Raw genomic sequence first — 23,692 nt, 5'->3', positions numbered from 1 at the left:
TTCATAGTCCCCGAGTTTTCTGACCACCAAGTTGTACTATGTGGTAAGACAGAGGAACTATATCTGCATAAAAAATAATTTAATAGCTCTGGTTATTTCATTGCCACAACTCTCTAAGCTAGTGATATGGCCAAGCTAGTCATACTTGGACAGTGAGAAAGTTGCATTCCAATACTCATTTTTGGAAACATTTAAGTAATTTATATTAAGCTGTAATTATAAAGAGGCTGCAACACGTTTCTCCCCTTTCTCTGAGAGTATATGACAGATTCAGCACTTTTCTTGCTGTACTCTAATGAGTATCAGGAGACAGGTGACTACATATCCAGGTAAATTGAGAAGGGGCTAAAGCCCAAATAAAACAGAGGGAGGGCACAAGCATTAGCTAATAACTATCACATGAACATTGCTATGACAGCAATATACCCATGCTTGTCAAATTTTCCCTGTTGATACTTCAAAAGACATCAGCAATTCTCCTGCACTTCACAAGAATTATCCCTTAGTGTGGTTTTTCAGAGAAGAGTGGATTTATGAAAATGTATATTTGTGAAGAGTTGAAATTATGTGCAAATTCAGACTGCATCCAAGACATAATTTCAGCTAGAAAAGGTGAAAAACATGTTGAAATACTGAAATATTCTATTTCAGTATTTTAAAGTATTTTTTTTCAAAATAGAATTTTAAAGGTTATGCTGTAATTTCATTTAACATTTTCTTTTTTATCATAAAAGTCTGATTAAAAATTAGGCTAAACATATATGAGAACCAAACCAAGCTAAGTAAGGTTGAAATAAATATGTCTAATTAATTCAAGAGGAGGTTATTTTGTTTAGTGTAATAAATCAAAAGTCCGCAAAAAGTCAAATAATGACTTGACTGAACTTTTCTATGACACTTCACAGCAAAATGCATGATTTGACCAGATCCAGCATACATTCATGGGTTGGTGACAAGGCCAAACCACAGTGAGGAGAACAGACAGTCTTTGCTAATGATCTAATTCTCACAGCCACAGTATAAGCCAGCACTGGGATTTATTTATTTCTTCTTAAAAGGAAAGTCCTGAGTATACAGAGAACAGCAGAACTGGAAGAAAAGCATTTTCTTCTATTTTGTTCAGCTATTGTCAAATAGTTATGCTCAGGTGGTGTTTTCTTTTTAAAAATTATATATTTAAAACACAAAGCCATGAAATGTTTAACACCATTCTGGAAAACTGATTTGTACAGAGTTTAGTTACATTTATTATTTAACAAGTGAATGGCAAAACTTACTTAAAGTTCCTCCGAGCATTTCAGATATTAGCAGGCTTTATAGAGATAAGAATAACAGGATTACTAGGGATGCTAATACTATACAGCAGAATTAAAAGCTACAACTAATATGGCTATTACTATCACTTTAGAACTATGCTACAATCTATTATGCTTTCCTAGCAAGTTAATGAAATTCTTTGTCCCACACACAAAGGATCTGCAGTATAATAAAGTTATTAATGAAAGTAATTAAACCTGTTAGAAAAAAAGGATCACTGGAAAAAAATAAAAAGGTAAATGCAATTCACTTACTCAACAATCATACTATTGTTTTGTAAACAATGCAAATTTTTAAAAGGCTTATCACTTCATGCTGTACACAGATCGTTTGAAAAATATCGGTGCATGTATTTCTTTGAACATTTAAGTCAGTTTTTAAAAACAAAGTTTTGCTTAAAAACTGCTGCAGGAATGTAACTACAACAACTAAAAAACACCAAGTGCTATTTCAGAATTAACAAGTAAGGTATACAAGCTTTAAAAAATTTCTCCTGCCAATAGACGCTGTTTTCCTTTTATTGTGGCTTAATATGATTTCATAATTTCCTTGGCTTTAAGACCAATGACTTTTTAAAGTGTAAAATGTATCTGATTATTCTTACCTTATGCTGAAGGACAGATTGACTTGTTAGGCATTTTGGTTTTTTCACATATTAAAAATTAAGCAATAAGGCACAATGTGGAGGAGTGATTATCTGATGATAATCCCAGCATCCTGAAATTGCTTTATTGCAAATAGAAATATATTTTAGATTTTTCACTGGATATTAAGGGCATTAGCATGCCCATAAGTTTAATCTTCCCCTTCAGAATATTAAATTCATAAGGCTTTTTTTATTTCTAAGCTATTTTTAATGCGCAAGACAGGACTTCATATACTCAAGAAATACTGTAATTGGCTGGTGCACACTCCACTGGGGAGATAAATTTACAAGCACTGTACAGTTCTGCTAAAACTACTTCTCAACCTTTCAAAATGTCAATAGTATATTTTCCCAGCCCTGTAAACACATTTTGATACACAATATAAACTTTAATGGTAGTTTTAAGACACCTCTGGGGGTATGGTTATTTAAGCAATAAGACACAGTGGGGTGTGAATTATGGTATAATAATTCCCTACCAACTGCATTGTTAGGCTCAAGGCCAAAGGCCAAGAGACCAATGAACACACTAGGTGTGAATTATGACTTCATAAGTCACACTCTAGAGTGTTTTACTGACATTAGAGAAATATTTAAAACATGTTTTAGAGCAAGTACTTTATTCCTATAGTACTACTGTACTTTAATGCAATATAATGAAAAATCTTTCCAAGTAAAAAGGTAGCCATTATGTAACCTGGAATTTTAAAAAAAAATAAAAATTGAAACAAATAAAAAAAAATCTTCTAACTTTGTCTGCGCACTGTGGTGACATGCTTTAAAGAGCAACCCCAGAAAATACACATCTTACCCAAGTTTGCAAAAATTAGCATGAAGGCCTTCTGCACAGGGGATCATAATCTGCTTTGCTTATTGTCTGTGGAATCAGACTGCCAGAATCAGGAATGTACTGGCTTCTCCCATGTAACTGTGTTGCTGAAACTGCTAGAAAATCTACACACCTTTTTTTCCATGCTTGTCCATACCACTGTAATGGGGCACAATGTGGACTATGAACAAGAAGCAAAAAAGTTCCTTAAGACCTCGTTTGAACTCCTGCAGTTGAGTTCCTGAGGCTGCTCACAGTTCTAAAACAACTTTTAGCAAGGACTGCAAGTAGGATAATGTATATTTATACTGTTTCCCGTTTTAAACTCCCTTTGACAAATGCCTTTTCTCCCCTCTGGGTACTCCTGCGTTCCAAGTGCAGCACTGACAACGGTGTCATCTGGAGATACACAAGCTCACCTTACAAATAGCTCAGTGACTGGGAGCAAGCTCACTGCAGCAGCAGGGATTTTGGCATCATCTAAACTGGTTTCTCCTCAGTCAGTTTTTACAGCTTGTCTTAAACATCCAGGCTGCTGTGGATTGATTGCTACCAGTGGTCGAGCCAGCTAGAGAGCATTAGGGTTAGCAATAGGATAGCGTTTATGGGAGGGCTGCTTGCCAGGCCCATTTGGGGAGTGATAAGCCTCAGGGCATGTCTGCACGTCTCAGTGCACTGAGGTGCTTAGCACTGCCAGCCTGCCTGGAGAGAGGTTCTTGTGGCTATGGATAGGGATGCTGTGCCATGTGGGGATAACAACCTGCATCCTGGAGGCAAAATAGCTGCAAGGTCAGGTTAATTAGCTCTTCTGCATCCAGTTCTGGAGCTGTTGGATTGTGCACTCACAGAGGGATCTCTGTGTGTCCCTGGTTATCTGAGCAAAAACCAGAAACCTCAGTTCTTCAAGGCACGGCCTCGTTGTGACATAATTGTGTAGCAGATGAGAGTTTTTTCTGCATAACCTCACTCACAGGGGTTACCTGCCCCTCCTGGATAAAGTCACTGTCTGTGGCCGTTTATATCAGTCAAAGGTAAATCTAAAGTTCCTCATTCTGGAGTCTAGAGTTCCTCATTCTCCATGAAATAGAAATGGATATCTTACACAGAGGACTTCCCTGAAGCTAACAGTGGTAACAAGGTATAATTCTGAGCTAACTTGGTGTCTTCCCTTCCTTGTCCACTCAAAATGTCTGTTTTAATCTCCAGCAAGAGAAGGTGCTTAATTCTGCTACAGCTTGATGATACTCATGGGAACAATTTGAGTTTTGCTGCTTCCTTGTATAAACAATCAAACCAGCATGTGGTTGTTTTTAACTATTCAGCCTGATTGAAATTTTATCAAACATGATGGAAAAACCTACACCTCTATGGATTTTTCCCTTTTCCCACAACTTCTAACCAAGAATGAGTGCACCTTTTTAGACCTAGCTTATATTTGAAAATATTTGTTTTATATCCACTTGCAAAACTGGTAACACTTTTTCCTGCATCTCAATAGGAATGGGACAAACAACCAAGAAAAGGGTTCCACACTGGCTCTACATACTCCAAGAACTTAAAATAAGTAGCCCCAGAAAAGTACCTTTAAATATATATAAATGACACCTTTTAGTGGCAAAACAGTATTTGAAAGACTGCTAGGTAATAACTGACAAGTTCCCAGCAGCATGTTTTCCATAAATTAACATTACTGCTCAGAACTCATCTACACTAACTAGAATGCTGCAATTTCTGAAACCATTTCATTACATGAAATTTGAGGTATAAATGCATCACTGTGCTACCATAATAAGGACATAATACTTTGATATACCCTTCTCTGCAAAGCCTTCTGGCCTGTAACAGTAAATCACAGACCTATTTTCATACCTCATTACCACTATGTATCTTTCCTCTGACACCTGACCTTATGCATAATCAGTTATGAATTTCAAACCACACTTATAATCTAAATGAATGCCTCATTATTTTACATAACCCAGAATGAAATAAGATTTGAGATGTAATTTCAAATTCACAGTTCACACATTCAGAAATGCAGGTCCATCAAAAAGAAGTAATGGTCTCTAATTCATGACTGTGAACAGCACCAAATCACTCCTGCACATAGGAGCTTTGCAAGAATTTCGGGATTGGATTTTAGAAAGGATATTGCCAGTTCTGAAAAAAATAACACAGTATTGAAACTGTTTGGTATGTTGTTAAAGATAATCTATAAAAGAAAAATGCAAGTACTGAATTTATTACCTGTATTTTGAAGAAAGAACGACAGCACCAATTGCATGAAGTTATAAAACACCAGAAATAAACATGTAAATAATTTCCATGGAACACAGACATCTACAAAGAAATATATATATATATATATGTATACATGTAAGATAATAAACCCATTCATTAGAGAACAAGAAACATATTTTTGTACTGTATAAAACAGCTGTACAGTGTGCACACAGACTTTCCTGATCTCTCCAAAATGTCTGTCAGTCACTTCTCCCCATCATCATTTGCTTAACATATTTTCTTCATTGTCCATGGGAGAACTCTATGTGACTGTTTTGTACTTTTAAGCTAAGTACTTATAGTGCAGTTTGTCTCCATACATATATACACATGCATACATATATGTACTTGCTGGTGCACACATATATGTATACATGTATATATATGAAAAGAACAAACACACATGTACACACACACACACACAACAGATCTAAACAACTCCTCCATCCTGTGCTATTGAATTAGTGCTTGTAAAAAATCCCTGCACGTTTTGTGAAGGGAAGGAAACTTGCTGATTGTGCAGATTGAAGTCATTAGATGGTTCCATTTCTAGCAGTCTGCAAACACACATCTGAATCATATGGTGGTATCCCATATGCCTGAAGAGAGTCTGTTGCAGGAGGTATCTTCTACCTTCTTCAGCAGCGTCGGCTTCTTACAAGGGGGTGGAGGTGGGGCTGAGATCCTTTGCTCAGTATTGTGCAATATTTGCTGCCAGTCTTCTCTCTCTTCACACAGCTTTCTCCTCCAATCTAGAAGCTCTTGTAGAGCCACACTCTCATTTTCGGAAAGTCTAAGCTGATGAATTACCTGTGAGAAGAAAATAATAATAGCAGCAACAATAATAATAAAAGTGGATAAGGAAAACAGATCAAGTAAGCCTGTCAATAATTTGAAGCAAACTTGTCCTTCAAAAAGGTTTTAAATTTTTACACTGAAAATAAACAACATTAGTGATTTAGAATTGCCTTATTGCAGTCTCATGGCTGAAAGTCACAGAGTCTGAAGTCACAATGTCTGAAGCTGTATGAAGCAACTGCCAAAAATGAAACAGAAAAAAACTTCCCTGTTTTATCAAAGGGTACATGAACACAATTCTCTAAAACACACAAAGCAGACTGCCTACATCTGCTGCAGGAGTAGCAAGGCTTTTCCTCTAACCAAATAGCCATAACCAAGAAACCATAAACTTTGTTGCATATTAGAATCAGTAAAGCTACTTGTCAGAGACAGGTGTTATCCTCAGCATCAGGGGGCAGTCTCTGTCTTCCTCCAGAGTATACAGTAACTGCTTTAACTGTAGTTTCAGTTGGCCTGAATCTACTTATAAATTCATTCTGAAGGAGTCACAGTTCTGTACTAGATTCATAATCCACTTAGAAGAAACTGTTCCCTTCCATTTAACTCTTCTATTGCAGTGATGATTTATTTTATTCAAGTCAGTTTGAAGCCCTCATGGCAGCACAAGCCCATGAAGCAATGAAGTCCATCTCACCATCCTTTAAGACTTACTTGACACCTATGCAGTACAGCAGCCCCTACAGCAAGGATTGAGATCCATTGTCTTGGGAGCATTCTGTAGCAGGAAAGGCTTAACTAGAAAATATGAAACAAGTCCATCATAACATCTAATAGTCCACAACCCTTATCCTGTTCCCTTCTTTCTTATGAGCCCCAGAGGAGCACCTGTAAGAGGCACCTGTGGCATGACTAAAATGTCCACATTTCACCTCACACAATGGCCTCACACTAAGGCTGCATTTCTACTTGTCATAATGAGGGATAGCAACAAGTTGGTTATGAAAAAGGAAATGATGTGCAGTGCTCATGAGACACCCCACACATGATTAGTTCCAGTTGCAAGGAAAGCTGAGTGACATCAAGGGCATTTTTGTCACTGATAGACAATGGGGTTCCTGGGGCAGAAGAACTACCTGTGGGCTCTTCCTGTGGCTCCTGCTCTTCCCCCATGGAATAGCAAGTGCCTGGGTACAGAGGCTATCCAGGCTTTACACTGCTATTTCAAATGTGTCCTGTGCAAGTCAGACCTTTCACAGGCACAAGGTGTCAGAGAAGGAATGAGCCCTTACATGGATGTACCCGAACATGTACAGGGAATTTGCTTAATTTCTGGTTGGTTGATACTTCAAAGAGAAATGCATTAACATATAATATACCTGTCTTAATAATAGGTATAATAAAAAACAATTTAAAGTTCTGAATTTTTTTTAAAGAAGAAAAATGAAAATGTTTGAAAGACTTAATTAAAGTGTATCTCAATTACATATCACTATAAAATTAAAAAGCCTCTTTGCTTTTATATTTACACAAAATGACACAGGGCATCTCAACAACTCAGATAAAAATTAAATGTTTCACATATATTGCTAGAGGGACATCAGAGACAAAACATACTACCTTTTATTTTTTTCAGCAGTATATAGAAGATTACAAGACAAAAGTTTGCACTTGGAAACAACTTATCAAGAAAGGCCAGGTGGCTTTATCCTATAGAACAGTTGGGTAGTTTGTGAGTCACCATGGCTTACTCATTTCTGGCCATTTTCTGTAGTTTTTTGTGGGTTTAAATTATGAACATAATCCGTTTTAGAACATACATAGATTGGAATACAGTCTTCCCAATTTGGACATCTTATTTGTCCCAAAATTTTAGATATTTCATGCATCTGCACTAGAGATGCTTCTTAGAGAGGTGCTGGAAAACACAAGAACCAAGTTTTGTTAGACTGTCATTGCAAGAGTTTCCATGAAAGAGTTTCAGAGATAATTAATCAAAGACATGCCTGAACATTGGAGGACAAATATAGTTACAAAAAATAGATATTTTGAAACTGTGTAATTGGATGTGTTCTGGTGACAAACGTTTGAAAGCATGACTAATAAAGTCTGGAAGAATTTTCAGATTGAGAGATGGACAGAGTATTTGAAAACAGACAGTGCTAGTGCCATTCCAAGGAACACAAAGGCACATAGGTGCAGGTGAGCAGTGAGTACATTTTGCCTTGGCATGGAATTGACAAATGTATCCTGCTTATAGCTTATAGGCATTGAAGAAGCTTTATTATACTGGCCCTGCTTATGCAAGCTGTAAATTAATATTAGATTATCAGTTAGAGCTCATTTTCCAGTGCATAGTGGAAAAAAGTTGGTCCAGTTAACAAATAAGTGTACATATTTTATCTCATTTTCTAAAACAAGGATGGAAAAATATCTCAAACATTTATTCACTGTGAAACTGATCTGGTAAATAAACTGGAAAAGAGCCTGGATGAAAGACATGAGATGAAACTGCAGTCAAAATGAAATGGGTGAAAATGCATGAGAAGTGGCAGAGCTCTAAATGAACCAATTAATTTAATTAGATCTATTTGAATAACATGATATATTTTCTCTTTTCCATTTATGATTAGACCTGTGACGAGCTAAATATCTACTATACATATTCATTATAGAAAGGGTTGGCTGAATAATTTTACATGAAGCACAAGGTAAAACAGTAAGCTATGTTTCTTCATTATTATTCCATATCCTGAGTGGTATATTGTGAAGGGTGAATGATGTGTGTAGGAATTAATTAATTTAAGACTACAGATCTTTTAATGGACACTAAACAAACAACTTCCACCACCTGTATCAGCAACTGTAGACCAGGATTTTCATACTGAAAGTCAATGGTCAGTCAGACATGTTAAACACAGCATTTGGGTTAGACCCACAAAACAAACATTGGCATTAACAGCTCTGCCATTGGGTGGAAACGCCATCCCTGTGTTTAGTATCCAGAGTTCTTTATAAGCAAACAAGAAAAGCTGAAGTGTCAAAGTCACACACAAAAGAAGAACTTTTCTGTGGAGTTACCACAGCTACTAATTGGAAACTGCGATGGATTGAAGGATTTAAACAAGATCCATATTTTTCACTGCAAAATATGGTAAGATGGACAAAATAAATTTGTAATGAGCAGCCCAGGGAGGAGCTTTCAGGATTCATTCCTTTCACTTCACAGCCCAAACTCTCAGGCTGTAAAATCAAATTCTCTCTTACGGGCATCAGGGATTTTGGTTGGTGATAGAACACCAATGGCTAAGTTCCATCACAAGATATATGGAAAGAGTTTCATCATTCTCTAGAAGTTAGAGCATATTGGAAAATTAGAAGATATGGATTCAGCTTCTCTGTGTCAGTCCTAGCTGAGATGAAAATAATTTTCCTCTTTGCGTTGGGAGCTAGAGGAGAGCTGATAGCACTGCAGTGTTTTGGCTGGTGCTGAGCAGCGCTGGCACAGCCTCAGTGCTGTATCCAACATTCCCACCTGACCAGTAGTCTGGGGGTGGGCAACATTTTGGGAGGGGACACAACTAGGCCAGCATACCCAAAATGACCAAAGGGATATTCCATACCATATAAGATCTGCACACCTAAAAGAAAAAGCATGGGGAAGGGGAGACATTAATTATTTACAAAATTTGCCTTCCAGAACTACCTCCACATATGCTGAAGCCCTGCTTCTCAGAAAGTGGCCAGACGTTGCTTGCTGATCAGAACTAGAGAATAAAACCTTTTTGTTTTCTTTTCTTTTTCCTTTGCTGCTTGCACATGCACAACCTTCACTTTTGCTTTAATAAACTGCCTGTATCTTGACCCATGAATTTTTTCTGTCTTGTTTTTTCCCCCTGTCCTGTTGCAGGGGGGGGATAGAGTGGCTTGGTGGGCACTTGGTGTTCAGCCATGGTCAAACCACAACAGTTCTTTCAGGTTAAGGAAGAGATCAAGTTCTCACTTGCTGAGAGGACACTGCAATTACAAGGGGTGGACTCTGAGCACAGAGCAGGTCTCTGACTCCTGTGTTTTGTGCAGTCAGATTAGTGTGCTAAAGTAAATCCTTCAGAGAGTCCTTTGTGGTTCTAATGCACAAAAAACCACTGGAGACAGAGCACTTTGGTTATATGCTGGCAGTCATGAAAGGTATAGAACACAATTTTGCCTATACACGTTTGAGTATTGCATAGTCATTGGAGAATGAGGCTCTGAACTGCCTTTTGGATTTAGGATTGTAAATTCTGCCTAGATTTCACTTTACAGCCTAAAGAAGACATACTGGATTTCAACTTTGTCTTAGAATCAAGATGAGTTGATATAAGGTAAGTCAATAAATTATTTTAATGACAGTCTATTTCATATGCAAGTTAAAAATTCAGCAAGTTTTTAATTATAGAAAGTAAAAGGTTTCATATTTTAAATAATTTTTGACAAAAAGTATGCCAGATAAAGTGATTAACTGGCACATTTAAAATTAACTTTGAGTTATTTAGAGATTTAGCTCTAGAATTTCAAGAAATTCATTCTGCATTAAAAGATCAAGCACTATAACTTTATAGAGGATGTTTTGTAACATTCAGAAGCAAAGAACTTACATTCTCTGTTTGTGTGTCAAATGCAACAGAGTCTTAATCATCAGCCTATGACTAAAGGGCTTATTACACAGTTTGACAGAGATTTATTATTGGCAGATCCTTTTCAGTATTGCACCTCAGTTTGCTCCCTCACTGATGAAATGTAGGGTTCATATTTTAAAAAATATGTGTATACTACTCCAGTAAATTTTTCATTTGTGAGTGCATTGTTTTTACTACTATCCGCCAGAAATGAAGTATTTAATTACATATGCTAATTACATATTATTTAAAACATACAAATAATTTTCTTTGTGAAAAATGTAGCACTTCATATTTTATTACTAAACTACCAGAACTACCAACTAAAACCAATTGCTTCTTTAAGTTCTAGTAAGGTTCCTGCTTATAAACATATAAGCACAACAGAAACTCACAGAGCAATGTAAGGACCTGCAAAGCACATAAACCTGTGTTCCTGAGACACATGCATTTTGTGGCTGGTTCATTTTTTTTATTTGGAGAAATAATGTCAGTTGTTTTCTTCAATAGCTTTATCAATGTGTAACTGTTAGTAAATGCTCACAGTTAATTATTACATCATTAATTTTTCACTTCCATTAGTGAAATCACAGAATCCATGGCAAGACTGAATTCAGGAGAGCAATGATTTTATCTTTCTAAACTTTTATCAGGATCTAAAGTGAATTATTCAATAAATTTATATTGTTGATGATAAAAATATCATAATTATTTTAGAAATGAAACTGCCTTGACAAAACCCCTGTTTACAATCTCTTTCAGTTTGTAGGCTGCCTAAGTATGAAAGCCAAATAAATTTCAGCCATGAGGTGACTCACAGTTAACCTTATTACAGCCCTCAAAAGCAGTTCACAGACCCCACTAGATCTTCTGTGGATCCCCAGTTTTAAAAACAATAATGAGAAGGACCTCTTATTCCAAAATTAAACACCATTTCATTCAGTAATTCAGAAAATAACTCTTAATGCATGCAATTATTAGCAAGAGCAACATATTTTGATTCAACTAGTATGCAACTCTCACAAAAATGTTTCTAACTCATTTTACTGGCCTTATTTAATTTTTTTTTTAATCTGAAAAGCCCCCACACTGATTCTTTCCAAACATGCATGTCACAACTTTATTTCCAAACTACAGAACAGGCACACTGCAACTTCTCCAAAAATCCTAACCCTTCAGGTACCAACAGATATATTTGGGGGGTTTTTTTATGTTAAAAAAAGAGCAGAAAGCAGGAAAGGATTGCTTTTCCACTGACCACTGAATCAAGAAAAATTAAAAATTTGATAGTCTACATGTTTTTTTACCAATAAAATACTCATTTAAATATATAAGGGGAAAGCACACAGTAAGCCAAGGGTGTGTTAAGAAGCCTAGGTAAGCGTTCAACATAAATCAAATCAATATGTAAATTTGTTTTTGATTGGAAACCCTACATTGATCATGAATGACCCCAGCACGGAGCAGAGAGCAGCTATAACAAATGAGCTTACATGCTTCAATGTTCCAATTAAAATCCTCAAATAGAAACATAACACTGGGATCCAAACTGATTCATGTGATTGTCATGTGAGTGCTGGGATAGGCATTTTTTTTACAATAGCAGGCCCACTAAATGTACTAACTTAATATGCGATATACAAAAATAAAGTGATTTTCGTTAATTATTCTTTTAAACTGCTGATGATTTTTCTTTGTGTTGGAGCAACTTTACAATGTCCAAAAAACAAAGCTCTGAATGGATGTCAAATGGGTTCATTGGAAAGGAGAAAATGGCAAAGAAGACAGGTACTCTCTCTGGTGCAAATCTAGAATTTCTCTGGAGGAGGTATGCCAGCAAAACATTACTGAGAGCTGTAACTGAAAATGCAATGCATTTGCTTTTTTCTAAACAGGAAAATACTTTTTTCTCTCTCAGGTAAAATTTCTAATTAAAGCAAAAGAATAAACTTCTTTTAGAAGAAATGTTTCTATATAGATGACATACCAAAGGAAGTAATAACTTGGCTGACCCATGTAAATTTGGGATAATCTTAAAAGTAACTTTGTTCTTAAAATGAAATTTAAAAGGAACAACATTTACTAACAAAAATGCATTGCCACATGATTCAGGCAGAAATGTTTTCTCTTCTGAAGAAATTTATGGCTATCTCTTGGATAGTATTTTCAAGGGAAAGATTCAATTTTCTTCCAAACATCAGCTGTGGAATGATGCTGGAAGTGGGATGGTCTCGTGTCAGAGATCACGCAGACACAGGTGTCTTTATCTTTGATTGCCCAGTCCAGCCCTCTGCTATCACATGGCACTTGGAAAGCTCTCAAACCTCATCCTAAAAAAATAAATCCACTGTTTGCCTTAGTTTCACCTTCTGATAGGATTTTCCAGAAGAATTAATGAAAGAAAAGTGTAATAAGGATAATTATCTACTAAATGAACCCTGCCTCTGGAGGCTCTTCCTGACAGAGCACTGAAAACTGAGAGATCACACTTGCAAAAGAGACATCTCATATCTCTGACTTTACCCTGGGTAGCAGAGACTTCTTGTTTTTATTAGAAAGAGAATCTTGGGCTACACACACCTATGCTGTGCCTCAGGCAGGATGTTTTACATTCCTCATCTAACTGCAATTCTATTTCAGGTGGAAGTTGTCTGATTTTCTGCCATACTGTTGTGGTTTCCCGTAGGAATTTTTTGCTTGTTTTGGTTTGGGTTTTGTTTGTTTTTTTTTTTTTTTTTTTTGTTTTGTTTTATTAGTTTGCTTATTTGGTTTTTGTTTTGGTTTTTGTTTTATTTGAGGAGGAGGGAGATGGTTGTTTGGTTTGAGGTGATTTTTAAAATTAATATTATTTTTTGAAATAATAGATTTTAGTCACAAAACAGGACCTGTCTTCCATAATTTAGTATCTTTTAGTGAAGTAGTTATATCAATATTATTAAAATATATCAGTAGTTATATCACAGTATTTCCAATGAATTTCGTTAATCATCCTCTATACAGACTAGAAGTATCTCAGCAATCAAACAAAGACAATATATCTTTGTGAAAAAAAATCAGCACACAAATCTTGAGTACAACTGTAACTTGCAATCTGGTAGAAAATATTAGTACAAGGTAGGCAATGTTCAATAATATATGACAGTAACATCAGGCACACTGATTACCATAGCTGGTAGTAGAGTTGGGCAAGTCTATACATTCAAAACAGGAGTGTACTTTCTGTATTTGGATCTTGTGGCTTTCCGTTTTTCTTTTTTTTTTTTGGCTGAGTGTTTTTCAACTCTAGATTTCTGATGTCAACAAAAAGGTGACACATTCCCAGAGGGACTAAAGTATCAACCAGCAATAAATATTGAATTTGTTTTTTTTTTTTCTTTAAGGTAATATTTATCTCTAGATAAAAAAATTATGCAATGCTCTCTAAAACCTCCAAGACATCCTCTCAATTTGCCTCTGATGCTTGAGAAAAAGAATATGTTCAGACAGAAACTGTCTTTCTCAAGATGAGTTCTGAAAACAATCATTTATCACAGAGGTTTTTTGGAACAGCTCAGCTAACCATGCTAATACTGCTTTGCACCTAATCTAACAAAAAATATCTGACAAACTAAGTCATGTTGCTACTTAATTAATCTCTGCCTTTTCATGACATTAATGGAGATATTTTATTTGCCTATATACAGACTATGTTTGACACAAAGCTTTCTAAGTAATTACAAAAATGATCAACTTATATTTGCTGTAGTTGTGTATTATCCTTTGTTGTATAAAAACACTGCACTTACGGTCAAACAATGTTAGAAGAAAACATCATTTTAATGTACGGTGTGTTAGCGATCCAAATCTCTGCTATCTGCATGCAGCAGTGTGTGACAGCAGGAGAATGAAGGGCAGAGGAACCAATTTATTCCCTCTCACACCCAGCACTCCTAAGTGCAAAGTGCAGTCACTCTCCACAGTGGGGTGATGGACCACACTCCCCTTGAGCTCAAACTGGAGGCAGCCTTTTAGGGTGAGCCACTGGCCATCGTGGCAGCCCAAGAGGGATAATTACACCCTCTAGCCAAACACCAGAGCTGAGGGAGGCCACGGGCATACTCAGGAGGTTTTGTTTCCTTCTCTTCTACAATCTCATTTGCCAGGACAAATGCAGTAAGGATGAAGCCCTGGAGACAGAAAAGGGACCTGGAGTATGTAGGGAACTGGCTGTGACATCCACTGGTTCAAAGAGGAGGATCTGTGCTCTCACCTGTGGAGGTCACAGCAGTCAGATCTGGGATATAGCTGCTTAGCAGAGGGGCATCAGCCTTCCAAGAGCCCTTCAACATAAACACAGGATACTGATGAATTTACACTATGCATTACCTCACAGCATTTAATCTATAAGGCACATACTTTTGGCTGTAAGTCTTATAAAAATAAAGCCACAATGCGTTATAGGTCCTGATTTTCATTGCTGAGTGTGACATTACAAAGAATATTCTTTGTGCTACTGTTGAAGCAATGAACAAAACACAGTGCAGGGTGAAATACTGATTCAGATCAATGATAAGCATATTCTATGTCTTCTCTTGGATGCTACATGTTTACAAAGGTGTTAGTGGTTTTTTACTCCACCAGACCTGTTTGATTGCCACTTTTTGCTTCAAAGATGATCAAAGATTACTTCCAGCTAATGAGCAAACGAGATGGACAGTAAGAATGAAAATCCAGAGCCCATTGTTTAGAGCTGTGACAAAAGGTAGGGGACAGCAACACATTGCAACACATTGTTGACTATTCATTTTTTAAACTTTTGAACAGCCAACAAAAGAAGTGATTGGCAACAAATATTAAATCAAGTAGGAACAAAGAAGACCTTTGAAACCATAATGAATATGCAGCTCTTTCTGAGGGAAGAGACTGCTGAAAGCAATGAGATTTCATGAAATAAGAGCTATGGCTTAAGCTGTAATGAAACAATAAATACATACTTCACGAATATGAAAAGACACTTCCAATTTAACATTGTCAGATGTTGGCTCCTATATTACTGCAATATGCCAATCTGCACCACGGGGTTTAAACAAAATAGAAGAGATAAGACTCTGGATTTTCTAATATAACCATATGTGAAAAAGTAACCATGATTTTTTATCTCACCTCTTTGAACATAAGGCAGATAAAACATATTTCAGAAGTGGGTAACCAAAATCTTACACCAGGGCATGTCATATGTCTGATATTACTTAACCTACTAGAATGGAAAGTTGCTTGTTTATTTGTGTTCTTGTTCTTTCCATAGGATTGAATGCATGTAATCATCCAATTATAAATAAACAAATATGTAGCCATTCAAAGCTAAACTGGACAGAGGCTTTGTATCTATCAACAGAAATTTTTACACCTTTCTTTTGGTACAACTGAATCATCATGAGACTATGGTTAAGACCTAACTTGCACAGAATGCAACCCTATAAATGTAGGCAATCATTATAATTATTTTTATTTTATCATACATAAAAGATCACATTGATATGTGTATGGATATGAATATCAAATCCAGAATATCACATAGGCTTTCTATTTTTTTCCTCCTTAGTCCCTCTCTTTTTACTGTACCACCGTCTGCTCTGTTCTTTCCCTCCTGTTTTAATCATCCTTTTAGGGTTTTTTTTCATCACTTCTTCAGGCTGATTCCTCCTCTCTAGCTCTTCTATATTTTGTCTTTCCAAATCCCTTGTTCCATTTCATTATTTACCTTCTCTCTCAGTTATTTTTATTCTTTTCCAGATTTACTTCTTAGAATCCTCCATTATCTGTGCCTGGTTCACTCCACACTCCTGCTCCCCACACATGCTTATTATCACTCTAGTCTTGAATCTGTCCCTCACCTCCCATCTGTTCATTATCTTCAGGTTGTCCATCTCATCCTGTTACAGACCATGTTGCTTCTTGCTGCCCACATAAGAAAAAAAAGGACCCTTTTAGCTGGCTGGCTTTTCTTGATTGCACTATATCTTTCTCACACCACTTCGCACTTCATAGTGAATGGTAATAACAACTTTAAAATATCATTGAAAAAAAAGCCCAAACCCAATCCACCAAAAACCCTCACAGTCCTGGATCTCTGAAGAAAAGACAGGGCCACTTAGCTTTTGTGTGAGGTAAAAAATATAGAGGTTTGCTTTTATTGACTCTATTTCATCTTGCTGCCATTGCCAACATTACAAAGAATTTATATATTTCAATGGTCTTTACCCCCTTTTAAACATAGACACTCATAGCAGCTGTTTAGAGCAGAGGAATCACTAAAAACAGTCTGGAGAGAGCCTATTGGATTTGTTAAGGAACTGAAAAATACTTTGTGTAAAAGAAAAAGAGCACAGGATCAATATTTTAGCTCTTTTACTTTAGAGGAGGTTTTGGGTTTTAGACCCTTCTAAGCAATTTCAACATTTGTGGAATAGCCAATATGCTTTGGGATCACTTCCTAGAGTGTGACTGAATAGAAATTACTCTTAGTCATACCAGAATTTCCTACCTAAGCAAGTTTATTGCAAAAAAGACCAGAAGAAGCGTCTCTTTCATTTTGGTGAGGTTTTTGGCTCTGGAAGGAAATTATGGCATAAGAATTCGAGACTTCATGAAATAACATCCAGGCACACTTGGAACTGCCAAACTGTTTAGAAAAATCATTGAAGCAATTTCAAACAATAATTGTTTAAATAATTTTAAATCTGTAATTTAAAATCAAGCTTGCAAAAGGAATATTCCCAGTTTTCTGCTGTTTGGGGAGCAAGAGGCTACCATAACACTTCCTGTACAAGTTGAGTTAGAGGCATCTCTGCTAAGAGTAAAGTTTTCTTGTAAGGGTAGGTTAGGATATTGCTTCTTGTAGGACCATTCTACTGTAGATTTTTGATTTTCAATATTGAATATTTCCTTGAATAGAATGCTTTGGTTTACAAGGAAAGCGCAAAACACAGAAAAGCTAGTGTGCTGGGTTGGGAAGGATCTACTGTCTGAACAAATGAAAAGCACATGAAACTTTTCAATAACTGTTTTCACCCCCAAATTCATGCTTCAACTTTCATCTTCACAGAGAATAAAGATGAAGTTACAGTGCTATATCAGATGTTAGGTTCTTTATATTTTATGTGATATTTTTCAACCTATTGATTAAAAACACGTGGAAATCTATAGCTGTAACGCCACAAAACAATATGAAGAAAAAGGTAGTAGTTTAAAAACCCTATAGTTTGTTGTTCTTTTGACATGCAAAACTCTTATTTTGTTTTGATGCATGTTCTTTCATTCCTGAGGAGACAAAAATTAAACCTTAATACTCCTCCACTTTTTCTAAAAGAATAAAGTAGAATTTTATTCCATAACTTTCCAATGAGAAATATTTTGTTAGTATTGGAATTTTTCAATTTTTATTCTTTTTCATTCAGGAAAAATTGCCCTTTTTGCAACTGCTGCCCTAGAAAATTCGCATTTATAGCCAACAGTAAACCTTTTTCTTCTTTTTTTTTCAGCAGACTTTATTTTAGGATGATCATCTGGATGGTGTTTTACGCTTGGTAACTACTTTCAAAAAAGTTTGTTAAAAGATTGATCCATATGCTGCGTGTTGACAGACACTGACCTGAAGAATTGTCTCTGGAGTGTGTAGATTTGCAGTGTGCAGGACTGTCAGGCAGTGATGCAGGTAATTAGCACCTGATGTGACAACACAATGGAAGCACAGCCACAATGTCTCAGCTTAATGGAATGGATATTCACCTTGAGATCCTGTGACACAAATGAAATGAACTAACTCTTGCTGTCACTTCAGTAAGGAACTAGCAGGGAGATATTTAAAAACCCATAAATGTTGGAAGCTCCTGAAAGCTAGAGAACCAGTTTCCTTTAGCTGAAGTGACAGTGTCTGCCAAGATATCCAAGGAACTAAATTTTTCTCTTTAGAGCAATTAGTCAATCATGGACCTGTGAAAAAATATGTCCCACTTCATACAGCTGTGCAAGAATTATTTTAAGTGATAAGGTTACTACAGTGAAGCCTGGCAAAGATTTTACCATCAGCTTGTACGCTGTTAGAGTCTCTAGCAGCATGCTAAGAAATGTCAACAGTAATTAAACCCAGTCATTTTCAAATATATGCCATGCTTTGGCAATGCTGAGGAAGGCTTTTCACAGTAAGAATTCTCAGCCCTGTGAGCATAGATTTTTTTTAAGATTTTTTTTTATGGGAAGAAGAACATTTTTTGCTTTTTCTTTTGGCAACACCATTTTGGAAGATGTTTATTCATTAAAGGAATTCTATCAAAAATCACAGAACTACAGGTTTCTTCTCTCAACTTGTCACAGTTCTTACTGAGCTTGAATTTAAGGATTGTCCCTGTGTGCAATTCCGAGTACATTGCACGGAATTTATTTTAAAAATTTGTGAAACACTTTGGCAAAACATCTGAAAATTTACTGAAAAGTGGCATTTCAAAAGAAATTCTGTTAAGGTTTTGGCAAGTACTTTTGGAAAAATAAAAAGCACAAATTTGCAAATTGTTAACAACTTGCTTCTAAAATAAAACATTTAAATGTTGTTTCCATTTGCAAAGAATTGAAGAAGAGGACAGTGGCTTCCCTGTATCCAGTTCATTTAACTTTTTGTACTGTACTGATGCAGTAATTTAAACATGACCATCTTGACCCAGGTAAGCTCATTAGCAGCAGAGGTGTGAGGTGCTTCAGGACAAAAGCTTCTCACAGTAAGAGGTTTGTAACTGGAGCAGTGCCAGAGACTTGGACTTTTCATTTGCCAGAAAGGTCTCTTTGGCCACTCTCATAGGAAATAAGTACTTGGTTGATGTAATAAAAATGTAACAGAGACAATTTGATACACCCTTATCCAGGATACTCCTCTGCAGACAGAAGAAAGGATTTTTTTTACAAGAGGGTCAAAGTCTGTTTCTGAGAGTCTGAGAGGTATGGTGAGGTGTGGTGTGCAAGATGGATTTGTTCCCATCTATGTTCCAGTAAGATCTAGCTGGCCTTACTCAAGGGATAAGTGTAGTGCTGAGTGCTGTTTTGGCACAATTTTTCAGCTCAGAATAGGTCCTGTAGTTACGGGCTTCTGACAGTAAGGCAGAAAAACAAAAAGCGAAGGCTTTTGTACTAGTTGGCTCACATATTTATCCAGTTGAAACTTATTGTTTTTCAGAGCTACATTAACACCGAGTATGATGTTGAAGGTTGAATCTTGCTCCTGCTGGAGTCCAAGGCCAAACATTCATTTAACTTGGCTAAGGCCAGTGTTTTGTTGTTATGAAATGTCAGCTGTCCCCTACAGAAAACAAGTGATAAAGCACTTCTCTTACCTTCTGGTAAAATAGTTTGGAAATGGTACAATTGGTTAATGAGAGGTTTCTGTTGAGAAAAGTCCTCTTAGCTCCAACTTGTTTTCTATTTGGGCAATATTTAGCATTACTGTAGACTTCTTACAATCATCTCAAATAAAAAAAAATACTTGGGACTATCCTTTTGGAGAAGTGCACTGAAGACATAATGACAACAGGAGAATATGCTAATGCTGTTTAAGTAAAGTAATATAATAATAAAATTTTTGAATGCCCTCATGCCAGAATTGGCTACTTAGAAGGTAAAGTGGTTCACATTAGATACAAAATGTTGAAGAAAGAACTTAAAAATATCTTATTGAAAAGTTTATCCCTTACTGCATTTGGGTGTCCCTCAGATGAAGGAAGGAACGATGAATCTGACTCCATGTTCTCAGAAGTCTAATTTATTATTTTATGATACTATATTATATTAAAGAATGCTATATGAAACTATACTAAAGAATACAGAAAGGATCCTTACAGAAGCCTAAAAAGATAATAATGAAAACTCGTGACTCTCACTCCAGAGTCCCAACACAGTTTGACCCTGATTGGCCAATAAGTCAAAATAATTCACAGCAGAAACCAATGAAACAATCACCTGTTGGATAAACAATCTCCAAACACATTCCAAACGAGCAAAACACAGGAGAAGCAAATCTGATAATTATTGTTTTCCTTTTTCTCTGAGGCTTCTCAGCTTCCCAGGAGAACTATCTGGGGTGAAGGGATTTTTCAGAAAATGTGAATGCCACAATCCCTTTTTGTTCATTTTATGCACATCAGAATTAATCTATGTTGCAATTTTAAAATTACTTTACTCATTAGAAATGTTAAGAAAACCAATGCAAGCATCACATTACCTTAGTACCTGCTGCTGTTTTAATTGATAGATATTTTGATTTTATTACTGATTGGTATGTGTACAAAAATTCTGAAGAGCATTTTTAAAGTCTTCATTGTGTTTAAATTAAAAAGTATGATATAATCATACATTTAATTCTACCAGGTTCATGCAAGTATTTCTGGTATGAATGAATCAGTATCTTGAAAGAGATAATATCTTGGTCCTCTCAGGGTTAAAAGACATATTTCTTGCCTGGAAATAGCATCCTCACAACCAGCAACAATATGTTTCATAAATTTTGAGCTCACTATAAAAACCTTTCAGCATGATTATTCTTCCAGTGAAAAAAAAAGGTAGTAAATTCATTATTGTCTTTAGCTCAATACAAACCTGTTAAAGAAGTCTGCATTTTTCAATGCGAATACCCAAATCTGAATCAAGAGAAAGCTTTCAACATGTGCCTACTATGATCTTTTTCTCTTTTAGTGGTTTAGCAGGCTATCAATGAAATATTTACCTGACTAGTGTGGCTCTCCCTGTGCCTTTGAATCGATGAGCCTGCTGTAGTGCTGGCAGACAGTCTGGAAAAGTCATTTTCCTCTGGTAATCCTAAAGCAGAAGAATACTAAATTATTATCTGAGATTTATGCACTGGTTGATTTCAAAATGAGGTTCAAAAGACCTTGATATGTTTTACTAAAAAAGAAACAAAAAAAACGCCCCAAAATCACATATTTCCTGAATATTTACTATTTCCATGCTTACTGAGACAGAAAAATTCTTTTTTATCATGTAGAGATAGTATAATAGGTATGCATGCTGCTTGACAAGAAGGAGCAATTGTAACTAAAAAGCCTGCAAATAACACTTTACCTATACACTGGCCAGGGATTCCTCCTGCAATGCAGAAATCCCTGGTTCCTCTTCCCCTGGCTTGTTTTCATGGCAGAAGGAATGCAAAGGGAAAAAACCATGCCTGCAGCATTCTGCTCTCAAACTATATCTCTGTGTCACACAGGAAGTCAATATTAGGTCCACGATTCAAAACTTCATCCCCTCAGTATAAAACATGTTTTTTGGGAGTTTTGTAACTATAATGTGCTCTCGATGTGGGAATTAGCTGTCCAAAATTTAGCTGTGTAAAAATCAGTCACCCAGTGTAAAACAGCCAGGTAATCTCCTTCTGCAGTCAAGAGAAACAAACACCTCTGCAAAGCTGATCCTATAGTGAGGCTCACAGCTTGTGCTTCCCCATCACTTCTGCAGCAGTGGGAATAGCATTCACAGAGCACTGCAGGGGATCTGAAAGGTGGGATGAGGGGAAGCAAAGGCAGAAGGAGAAACAAAGGGAGTCCACAATGGGCATTATTAAGCACCTCACAGACAAGAATCACAGACATCATGGTAGGTCTGTGTGTTGGGCTAGCAGAGCTGGAGATCATTTTTCCCATAGCAGCCCTCATAGTGCTGTGCTTGTGGTGGGTTGACCCTGGGTGGATGCCAAGTGCCCACCAAAGCAGCTCCATCACTCCCCTCCTCAGCTGGACAGGGGGAGAAAATATAACAAAGGCTTGTGGGTCGAGATAAGGACAGGAGAGATCACTCACAAGTTGCTGTCAGGGGAAAAAAACGGACTCAGCGTGGGGAAATGAACTGAATTTATTTATTACCAACCAAAATCAGAGTAGGAAAATGAGAATTAAAACAAAGCTTAAAACCCCTTAAAGCCCCTCTATCCTCCTTTTAGTTTCCCCCTTATAACAGTCCCTTCCCACAAATTTGGAACTAGGGACAACAGTTTTTAAATTTTCTTTGTTCTTCTGAATAAAGCTCATGTAAAATATTCATAAATATGGATCTTTTTCTACATCATCTGGACTTCCTCTGAACACACAGTGAAGAAGGTGAATCCCTTATTTGAAGCTCAGGACCTCATTTGAACCAGGTCAAATCTGAGAGAGTCCAGCATTTCAGTTCTTTACTGCTTGCTGCAAAGGGAATCTGACCCTGGCCTCTCAGTAATTGGAATTATGTGCTGTTTTGAGGTGAGATTATCACTTTTTGAAGCTGGGAAATTATATATTAGGTATGTACAGGGGAAAGGTGTGACATCCAAGGTCTCTAGTGTACTGCTAGTCTTGTAAATTATATGTCAGGTACCACTATTGCATTCTTGTCTACATTAAATTCTCTGTACTCCAGGTAAAAATTCTCCTTTTGTAAGATCCCATGATTTTTGGTTGAATGAAATGCTTGAAATAAGTTTCCCTCTAAAGGATCTCAGTTTTTGTGAATGCAAAACAACCCCCTTTTTCAAATAATTTCCTGAACTAAAAATTTATTTACATGGATTCAGTTTGGATCCATCTCAAATAAAGTAGTAAAAAATTAACATAATTTTAACACAAAGTACCTTCTAAAAGTAGGTGCTATTAATTTAATTCAAAGAAAAGATAAAATGTAAAATATTTTCATAATTCTAGACCACCATAAATGAATAAAAATACTTTCCTAAGCCAAACAGCAAGTTCTGAAAAATATATTGATTTTGTACTATGTTAATACACTTTAGGATTGACTGCCCAGGACAGCCTTGAGCTAAGAATCAGGTTATCAATGATTTTCTGTTTATTTCTGTAAAAAGCACTTTGGTAATTTGCCTTATCAAATAAGTAAAGTTTCCATGTACAGCAACAACACATTGCCACAGACATGGCAAGCAGAGGCTTGGTAGAGCTTGGAAAGACAAATGGAGTTGTCGATTACATCCTAGGAGCTTTCCTTTATGTACACCTAAGTAAATATTAGGATATCACAGTTGTGCATTGAGCAAGACCTTGTTTAATTCAGTCCAAGGTTGGAAGCATCAGTTTAGCTGGGCCAGAGGCAAAATTACAAGAACCTAAGTTAATCAGGGGTGCAGTCTGGAGTACA

The 23,692-nt window shown here is 36.4% G+C and overlaps 1 protein-coding gene across 5 annotated transcripts in view; it reads right to left on the bottom strand.

Annotated features, from left to right (window-relative positions):
- Positions 1–1,018: 1,018 nt before the first annotated feature.
- Positions 1,019–23,692, bottom strand: part of MYO16 (myosin XVI) — a 359,080-nt gene continuing 336,406 nt past the window's right edge. For all 5 annotated transcript variants that reach the window (XM_071430590.1, XM_071430592.1, XM_071430591.1 and 2 more), the window contains exons 34-35: positions 21,276–21,367; positions 1,019–5,885 (exon numbers count right to left, since the gene is read on the bottom strand). In XM_071430590.1, coding sequence (XP_071286691.1) covers positions 5,652–5,885; positions 21,276–21,367 — 326 coding nt within the window. In that variant the 3' untranslated portion in view covers positions 1,019–5,651. The remainder of the gene's footprint in view (positions 5,886–21,275; positions 21,368–23,692) is intronic.

Source organism: Agelaius tricolor, unplaced genomic scaffold (assembly GCF_023055355.1).
Source record: "Agelaius tricolor isolate 1412-34295 unplaced genomic scaffold, bAgeTri1.0.p SCAF_7, whole genome shotgun sequence".
NCBI classification, from domain to species: Eukaryota; Metazoa; Chordata; class Aves; order Passeriformes; family Icteridae; genus Agelaius; species Agelaius tricolor.
The sequence above is the reverse complement of the archived record's forward strand: the minus strand, read 5'-3'. Positions and strand labels throughout refer to the sequence as shown.